The 9,721-nt window shown below is 45.1% G+C and overlaps 1 protein-coding gene across 1 annotated transcript; it reads left to right on the top strand.

The window, feature by feature from the left end:
• Positions 1-848: 848 nt before the first annotated feature.
• LOC127322864 (small ribosomal subunit protein mL104 (rPPR9)) lies at positions 849-5,953 on the top strand. Its single transcript, XM_051351284.2, has 2 exons — positions 849-2,358; positions 5,852-5,953. The coding sequence occupies exon 1, from the start codon at positions 905-907 to the stop codon at positions 2,345-2,347; it is 1,443 nt and encodes a 480-aa protein (XP_051207244.1). The 5' UTR covers positions 849-904; the 3' UTR covers positions 2,348-2,358; positions 5,852-5,953.
• Positions 5,954-9,721: the final 3,768 nt, after the last annotated feature.

Genomic DNA, 9,721 nt, shown 5'->3' with positions numbered 1-9,721 from the left:
AGACTAGATGCATGTGTATCTAGACAAAGTTGAGTCCATTAATATGCACCGGAGGGTAACATGTTTTTTTCTTCCCGCAAAATTTAAGAAATTCAAAAAGAATTCTAGTAATTCAAAAGAGTTCAACATTCTATGTTATTGTATCTAGCAGTATTAACTGGAAATTAAAACTGAAAATCTACAGAAAATAGGGTCATTAGGATAAGTCTATCCAAATTAAATACAAAATAGATCCAAAAGGCAAAACAAATCTTCTGAATATTAGCATAGGTCTCTGATTAAGTAGGTGATTAAGAGACACGAGAGAGAGAGAGAACATGAGAGCAGGGAACAAAAGCACTTTTATGGTTGGCCGAAAGCACACAATAACTTACCAAATCAAGGAAACATTAATTCCTTTATTATTAGGTATAAAAGAGACACGAGAGAACAAGAGAGCATTTATACACACAATAAATGGAATAAACTCCGAATATTGCTGTTCTTTATATTTCAGCTCGTATTACGTCTGCAAGCTTGTGGGGCTGTCCAAATTTAGTGCAAACATGGGCAACTCCGAAGGTCCCTCCTTTTGGTTTCCCATATTTATATGTTGATGAAATTGTCTGTAAAATTTTAGTATTTGTTGATGGATCTGTAAAAGAATGTAAGTTTGTAAAACATCACAGCTTTCACAGATGAATAAAATGATGAGAATGGAAGTATTTTTTTTTTTTTTTTTGAAAACATGAGAATGGAAGTATAGTTCAACAACCGTAGTACTTCACTATCCATCCTACCCGTCCGTTCTCAAATCGACGCCGAGGATTGCCCTTGGCGCCGCTTAGATCTGATGAAACTGGGTGCCCACTGCAAACCTCCCCAAACCCTTCTCGATCTCCTCTCCTCCCCTCCCCGCTCCAAAATGTGGAGCCGCCACCTCCTCCGCCGCCTCCTACCATCTCCGGCCACCGCCGGCGCCCCATCCCCCTTGATCCGCCACCTCTCCACCACCGCCGTCCCAACGACCGACATCACCTCCATCGCCTCCTCCCTCGCCGCGGCGGTCACCAAGCTCTCCTCCACCCCGCCGCCAGCCACCTCCCCGGAGGCCTACTTCTCCCTCCACTTCTCCGACGTCCGCCCCACCACCGCGCTCCTCGCCGAGGCGCTCTCCCTCTCCCCTCCCGCCACCTCGCGCGCCGCCGCCGACCTCTTCCGCTTCCTCGTCCGCCGCTCGCTCCACCCTTCCGACGGCGCGCTCGCGCTCGTCGTCCGCCACCTCGCCCGCCGCCGCGACTTCCCCGCCGTCCGCACCCTCCTCCAGGAGTTCCCATCCGCGCTCGGGCCCGACACGCTCAAGGCCTACCTCTTCCACCTCGCGAGAGCCGGGCGCGCCACTGACGCGCTCAAGGTGTTCGACGAGTTGCCTGCGCAGCTTCGCACCCGCGAGGCGCTCACTTCCCTGGTGACCTCCCTCTCCTCCGAGGGATTCCCACAGCTTGCGGAGCGCGCTGTCAAGAAGGTCGCCCATGAGATCTTCCCGGATGATAATATCTGCACTTTGCTGGTAGCTGGTTATGCCGACGCTGGTAAGCTGGACCATGCGCTACGGTTGATCGGTGAGACGCGCAATGGTGGGTTCCAGCCTGGATTGGACGCCTACAATGCGGTTCTTGATTGCGTCTGCCGGCTCTGTCGCAAGAAGGACCCATTAAGGATGCCTGCAGAGGCGGAGAAGTTCCTAATTGACATGGAGGCCAATGGCATTCCCCGGGATGCAGGAACATTCAGGGTGCTGATTAAAAATCTCTGTAAGATTCGCAGGACTGAGGATGCAATGAATCTGTTCCGACGAATGGGTGAGTGGGGATGCTCGCCAGATGCTGACACATACCTAATACTGATCAAGAGCTTGTATCAGGCTGCCCGGATTTCTGAAGGGGACGAGATGGTGACATGGATGCGGTCTGCAGGGTTTGGAGATAAACTTGATAGGAAGGCATATTATGGGTTCATCAAGGTTTTATGTGGGATTGAGAGGGTTGAGCATGCTATCAAGGTCTTCCGCATGATGAAAGGATATGGGCATGCACCTGGGACGAAATCGTATAGCTTGCTGATCGAGAAGCTGGCTACGCATAATTTAGGGGATCGCTCAAATGCACTCTTCAGGGAGGCTGTAGCGCGTGGGGTTACTGTGACACAAGGAGTGTATAAGATTGACAAGAGGTACGTGAAAGAAAAGAAGGAGAAGGTGGTCAAGAAGAGGCTGACTTTACCGGAGAAGAAGATATTGAAGAGCAAGCGGCTGTACAAGCTCAAGATGAGCTTTGTCAAGAAGCCTAGGCGGCGAATGAGGGCTTGAGAAGACTAGGGGTATTTTTCATACTCGTGTTATTTTTAATCATGATGTTTATGTTCTTTGCTTCTGCATTTGCTGTGGGTATTGATCTGTGTTTTCATATACTAGTCCATCTTTCTATTTTAGCTGTTTTAGCAAGCACTGCACCTTCTTATTTGCACTTCCCTATCAACCAACTGTGTATGGATCAAGCACGTGCATATGGATCTGTGTTTTCATATACTAGTCCATCTTCCTATTTTAGCTGTTTTAGCCAGCACTGCACTCTTCTTATTGGCAATGCCCTTTTATCTGAAACAGTGTAGTACGTAGGTGGTATTGATAATAAAAATGAGAAGATTAGTATTCCACAAGTTCAAAATGCCCTCTATGATTTCAGATTTTTTATTATGCCATTTTCTGATTTTGTAAACTGTGAGCCCGCCTCAGAATAGCACGTCCTTGATCATGAATAGGTACGACAGCAACACATTATATAATTACGTAATAAGATCTATATGGGGCAGTTAAATTTTTGTTGTATGCAGACCATCCAGTCACGTCCACCATTGCATGGATCATCTTAAGTAAGTAAGCATATCCCTTCTGAGAGAGTAGCCAACTACAACAATTTCTCAAGCGAATAGCAGCACTAGCAGTGTTTAAATTGTGGACTTGGTTTCAGAATTTAGAGTACAAGCAAAGCAATAGCAATTCATAAAGCATAAGTAAGCCAAACATGAGCCAGGAAGTTAATACAGAACATGCACAATTTCCTTTTCAACATGAGACTAGAGCTAGACTAGAAACTTCACCACTCACGAGATGAGACTAGAAAATCAACCACTCACTGGCATCATTATAATTCATTAATTCTGAGACCCTTTGCTAGGATTCTCTTGAAAATTAACCACTCATTGGCATCCTTATATGGTGAAGAACCAACGTGCATCACTGCACCCCAGTGCCCACAAGTCATTTCCTCAACAGATACAAGTCGATCAGAAAATCCACATAAATGTTTATAAATGTCCTTCTAATGTTCTTTTTCCTAATGCTTCTAATGTTCAGGCGCAGAGCCCCACTTACCATGCTCTGCTTCCAAAAACAGACCTTACATTAACCGCAATTAGCAAACAAAATAACCACATTACCAGACTCCTGAGCAAACACAATACTACTGCCTGAGCACAAAAGCTTGTGAGCACAGAAGATAAGCTACACATCTGAATTGCCATGCAAGCAGCATACAAGAAAAATACAGACCAAAGGGTTATCTCTTGAACACAGCAGGCAGCACAAGCAACATTCCTCGGAAACATAGTCAAAGGATCAAGATATCCTTTTTACCAGGGCTCTAGCAGTACCAACCTACCTAGCAACTTCTGAAGATTGTGAGTGCATCACAGCGGTTTTATGAGTTTAGTAGCATAGAATTATTAACACGATTCCTCGAAAAAACAGTAGCAGAGTTTACATTTTCTTTTTTCTCAACGGTTGTGTTTGTCCTTGTATAACCTAGACGGGGTCATAGCCATAGAAGGAACTACTTGGGGACTGCACAAGGGCAGACGGGGTCGTAGCCATAGATGGAACTACTTGGGGACCATACTGGGCCCTGGCCCAGTCTTCCCAAATGGCAAAATATTAGGAGTACTTTGGTATATGGCCCTTGAGAATAACTGATCCAGCTCCAGCTGCCAGCTATTTGCTTGGTCCAGTCTAAAGTCGACGACGTCCTGACGTACAGTGAACAGCTGAAGCTCTTCTCCCCTTTCCCAAAATCCCCAATTTCTAAGTCTTCTTTGTCCTTCTCAATCCTAATCTCCAAGCTAGCAAGCTGCCCCAAAATCAGACACCATGGCTGCCCCTCTCCCAACCATCACCGCTAGTCAATCAAGTAATTGGTGAAGTTGCAGCTCCAATCGCCTGACTGCTCATCGGTGCGTGCATGGTGGCAGTTGTCGAATCGCATTAAGGTCTGTACTATGTGTCTATGTATGTAGGGATTCTTGGTTTGATTTCTTCAATCCTGTTCACTATGTTGCCATGTGTTGATGTAAACACCCAAAAAGAGCACCTTAGTTTCATAGAGATTCCAATTGAATAAACATCAAACAGACTGCATCGCGCCATGTTGTATGTCAATTGGAGATTAGATTTTATTTTTGCTACACGCTAATTCAAGTCTTCATTTTACAAAAAAAACTGACCGACTATTATGTTGTCAACTCCATTTAGGTGGCAATGGTTCAGGATTAAACCATGGAGTCATTCTACAAAAGAAATATAAATGCTACAGCAGCCGTAGTTCCTTAACCAGAAGAACGGCTCTTTAATCAGTATCCATGCGTTGATTTACTTATATTTGGTATCATTTTGTTTGCTTCTGGCTACAAGCTTAAACTATGAACATATTTCCTAATACAATCTATGTTAATATACGGTTCTTCTCTGACTCCTTGTTACTGTAACTAATCAGCCTGTCCTTTGTTGCTTATCACGGTCCGCCAGTGTTTGTAGCCTTGAACGAGCTCCTCTCCTTGCGGGACTTGGTCGGCGTCCTCCCCTTGAGGTCACCCCCTTGAGCTCGTAGCTCCGGACGATGGCGCGGGCGAGATCCAGCACCGGGCGGAGGGCCTATAGGGCATGGCGGATGCGCGGGTGATGGAGAGATTGGGTGGCCAGCGTGGTGGGTTGGGTGGGTGGGGGCTCCAGCATCCACTCAGTGTAGTCTTGATCCACCAGCGTCCACACGCGACCTTGGGACACGAGAAAAAAAAAATCCAGCAACGCTGCTGCAGATTTGGCCGCCGGAGGGGAAAACTGGTATCTTGAACATGAGGAAGAAGAGGGAGAGGTCTCCGGTGGCGCGGGCAAGGGAGAAGGCGGCGGCGAAGCAGGCGAGGGAGAGGGCGGTAGGGCAGCAGGCGAGGTGAGGGGAGTGAGCCAGGCGAGGGAGAGGAATGCGGGCGAGCGACGCAAGAGTGGCCTGTCCGAACAGGGCAAAAATGGGAAAAGGGATGTATCGCTAGCATGACATAACTTGACCTTGATTTGGTTGGGCGTCTTACAAAAGTGAACGGTGGGAGTAGTAAACTTGGTTAACTGTTCTTTTAGCCAACGCTAGCACACATCTTCCTTCCACAAGACTATTCTGATGTACTCTTAGCTAGGCAATATTATCAAGTCTTACTCCTTTTCTTTTCCCTGTTTTCCAGTCTGTTTCAGATTAGCATCATGTTAACAGAGTTAATGTAGTGTGCTTGACTTGGGATTTGTGGGCTTCCTATGTGAAATTGAATTATTTGATGTGCTCCTCATTAGGCCACTTCATTAAGCTACTTTCTTTGCTACCGTGGTATTTCTGTCCATGGATTTCTAGATGATCTATCTACTTAAAGATAGGGAATACAGTAGTTGTTAAATATGAAAAACATAGTCAAGCTTGGCAACTGGTCTTATTGTATTTTGTTTAACTGTCTGCATATATGTTTGACTGATGGCTTTGTTCTAATTATGTTCCAGTTGGGTTGGGGCGGATGATCTTGGGAAGTGAAGCATCAGAAAGAGCCCACTGATATAATTTAGAAGAGCAGAAAATTGATGTCCATGAATTGTGCCCCCCCCCCCCCCCCCCCCCCCCCCCATTTCGAGTGGCTAACCAACAGCAGCCACTTCTCTGGTCCGAGGGCTTCGTATGTTTTGTATTTCGATTGATGGACTCCTGACTTTTTTGTCTATGTTCCGTGCAATCATGTTGCAGCACAAATAACATATGTTCACTTCTGTTATTTACCACAATTATTGAGAAGAAGCTTCTGGGTTCTCATGAAGCAACTGGTTGTAGTTTTATATCCTTTGAACAATGCTGTACACCCTAGTTTTTCATGATTCCTTTTCCTGTATACACCAACTTTGAAAGTGTTCCTTGCAGTAATTTTGCCGTGTGTCACATCAGGATTTAGGTCTGTCCAAATGGGCAATGCAGGATTCCAGCTTGGACAGAAACGGTCCCAAGAGATGAGGGACACATGTTCCATTCTAGGATTGCCACCAGGAATTTCAGTTTGTCCGCCCGCCTTTATTGTGGCGTCGAGCTAGACAAACTTGGTTAGCGTGCACTGGTACCTCTCTCTGCGAGTGTTCTTATCAAATAATCATTCTTGGATCGAGCTCATTGCTCATACCATCCTCACCATGATAGAAGAGAGATAACAAAAACAATTGAATCCTGGGACCCTTCCCCCATTTTGTCTTCAGTAGCATAGTTTGATGCACACCAATAAGTGCTTCAGTGATAGGTAACCTAAAAGAAACTTCGCAAATCATGAAAGTTTTTGAGCTGAAATGAGAGATTCCGAGTTAATCTTTTGCTGCATGTTTTATCGGGTTAATAAATCACCGTTGCTGTCTACCGGTCGTGGTCCTACTGAAATTATGCCATTTTTAGGTGTCAAAGTTTCTTGTAGATTAATTATGCAAGGTGAAGAATGATGTTGCTTATGTAAGTCTAGCTAGGCATCTAGGGGGCTAAGAAATGATTAGCTCTTTTCTTTAATCCAAATCCGTGGATGGACAGCACACCAACCTTGGACCCTGCCCATCCATCCATTGTTTCTTTCGCTGTCCCAATAATATCAGCCTGTTTCTTGTGCACACAGGGCAAAACAGTATTGGTGACAGGGAGACCTGATTTGGCCCAAAACTATTGGGGAAACAGAAGCTCACATCCTCCCAACGCGATCTCCCTCTCATCAGAAAATGGAATTTGTGCACGCACATACGCGCAGCATTGCCTGATTCTCCCATATCTTGTTGCTGCCTGATATGTGATGGTGATCATCGATATCCGGTTGTTGAGCCCCCCATATTTGTGCATCTTGGTATTTTTTCTTTTCTTTTTGCGTGCTGCCGTTTCCTTACCACCAGTAAGCCAACCAACGGCTGTGAGATGAGAGCTCATTGGTTCCGTCGGTGCAGCTAGCAATGATTCGAAGCTGGTAAACTAGAGGTGGAGGCAGGCACGTAAGCTTGAGAATGACACGTCTGTCCATTTCATCATCTCAATGCTTGGATGGTTGAGATAGCGAGAGGCCTTTGTGAACTTGTTTGGTTTGGGTAAAGCCGGAGGATAATGATAGTATGTGTGTTTTGTTCACAAAAGTATTTCCGGACTGACTTTTTTATCCTTTTCTTTTATAACCTCTAAATACTGGAGTCACAGAGCTTCAGTATTGACAAAGTCACGACATAGGACAGAAATAACGCCTCTCACTATGAAAACTTTGCACTTTTAGTATGACACACATGATGTCAGACCTAGGGTTTCAAGGTTCATCGCGTAGGATCTTGTAACAACACATGCGAGATCGAAGTATTTTTTTTATGAAAAATGAAGCAATGGCTCTCAGGTATACGAAATAAGTTTTGGAAGCGCTTCGTAAAATCTGTTGAGCCTTCTTGTGGAAAGGTAGGGAGGAAATCCAAGGTGGCTGATGTCTACGCCCCCTCCTTTTCCAGTGTTGGGCCTCCAAGAGCAGAGGTTTGTAGAACAGCAGCAAGTTTTCCGTTAAGTGGATCACCCAAGGTTTATCGAACTCAGGGAGGAAGAGGTCAAAGATATCCCTCTCATGCAACCCTGCAACCACAAAGCAAGAAGTCTCTTGTGTCCCCAACACACCTAATAGGTGCACTAGTTCGGCGAAGAGATAGTGAAATACAGGTGGTATAAATAAGTAGTAGCAACGGCACCAGAAAAGTGCTTTGCCCAGGACAGTAAACAAGCAATAGTAACGCAGCAGTAACGCAGAAAACAAGAAACAAGCAAATGAGCGATAGCGATATTTAGGAACAAGGCCTAGGGATCATACTTTCACTAGTGGACACTCTCAACATTGATCACATAACAGAATAGATAAATGCATACTCTACACTCTTGTTGGATGATGAACACATTGCGTAGGATTACACGAACCCTCAATGCCGGAGTTAACAAGCTCCACAATTCAATGTTCATATTTAAATAACCTTAGAGTGTAAGATAGATCAATACGACTAAACCAAGTACTAACGTAGCATGCACACTGTCACCTTCATGCTAAGAAAGGAGGAATAGATCCCATCAATACTATCATAGCAATAGTTAACTTCATAATCTACAAGAGATCATAATCATAGCATAAACCAAGTACTAACACGGATGCACACACTGTCACCATTACACCGTGCAGGAGGAATAAAACTACTTTAATAACATCACTAGAGTAGCACATAGAATAGTAGTGATACAAAACTCATATGAATCTCAATCATGTAAAGCAGCTCATGAGATCATTGTATTGAGGTACATGGAAGAGAGATGAACCACATAGCTACAGCGGAGCCCTCAGCCTCGGGGGTGGATTACTGCCTCCTCATCATGGAGGCAGCGATGGCGGTGAAGATGGCGGTGAAGACGGCGGTGGAGATGGCTCCGGGGGCAATTCCCCGTCCCGGCAGGGTGCCGGAACAGCGACTTCTGTCCCCCGAATTGGACTTTCGCGATGGCGGCGGCTCTGGATGGTTTTCTCTGTTTTCGTCGAACTGGCCGATGTTTTTAGGTCAGGGACGAATATATAGGCGGAGAGGCGGCGCAAGGAGGCGGCTGGGGCCCCCACACCATAGGCTGGCACGGCCAGGGGGCCACCCGCGCCGCCTTATGGTGTGGGCCCCCTGCTGCCCGCCTCCGACTCTCCTTCGGTGTTCCGGAAGCTTCCGGGAATTCTAAGACTTTCGGTGTTGATTTCGTCCGATTCCGAAAATATTTCCTTACTAGGATTTCTGAAACCAAAAACAGCAGAAAACAGCAACTGGCCTTTCGACATCTCGTCAATAGGTTAGTTCCGGAAAACGCATAAATATGACATAAAATATGAACAAAATATGTTGGTATTGTCATAAAACAAGCATGGAACATCAGAAATTATAGATACGTTGGAGACGTATCAGCATCCCCAAGCTTAGTTCCTACTCGTCCTCGAGTAGGTAAACGATAAAAGATAATTTCTGAGGTGACATGCTACCAACATAATCTTAATCATACTATTGTAAAGCATATGAGATGAATGCAGCGATTAGAAACAACGTAAATGCAATGAGTAAACAATTGAATCATATAGCAAAGACTTTTCATGAATAGTACTTCAAGACAAGCATCAATAAGTCTTGCATAAGAGTTAACTCATAAAGCAATAATTCATAGTAGAAGCATTGAAGCAACACAAAGGAAGATTAAGTTTCAGCGGTTGCTTTCAACTTGTAACATGTATATCTCATGGATATTGTCAACATAGAGTAATATAATAAGTGCAATATGCAAGTATGTAGGAATCAATGCACAGTTCACACAAGTGTTTG

This window comes from Lolium perenne, chromosome 2 (assembly GCF_019359855.2).
Source record: "Lolium perenne isolate Kyuss_39 chromosome 2, Kyuss_2.0, whole genome shotgun sequence".
In the NCBI taxonomy this organism is placed as follows: Eukaryota; Viridiplantae; Streptophyta; class Magnoliopsida; order Poales; family Poaceae; genus Lolium; species Lolium perenne.
Note: the sequence above shows the minus strand (reverse complement) of the source record. Positions and strands in the feature narration are given on the sequence as shown.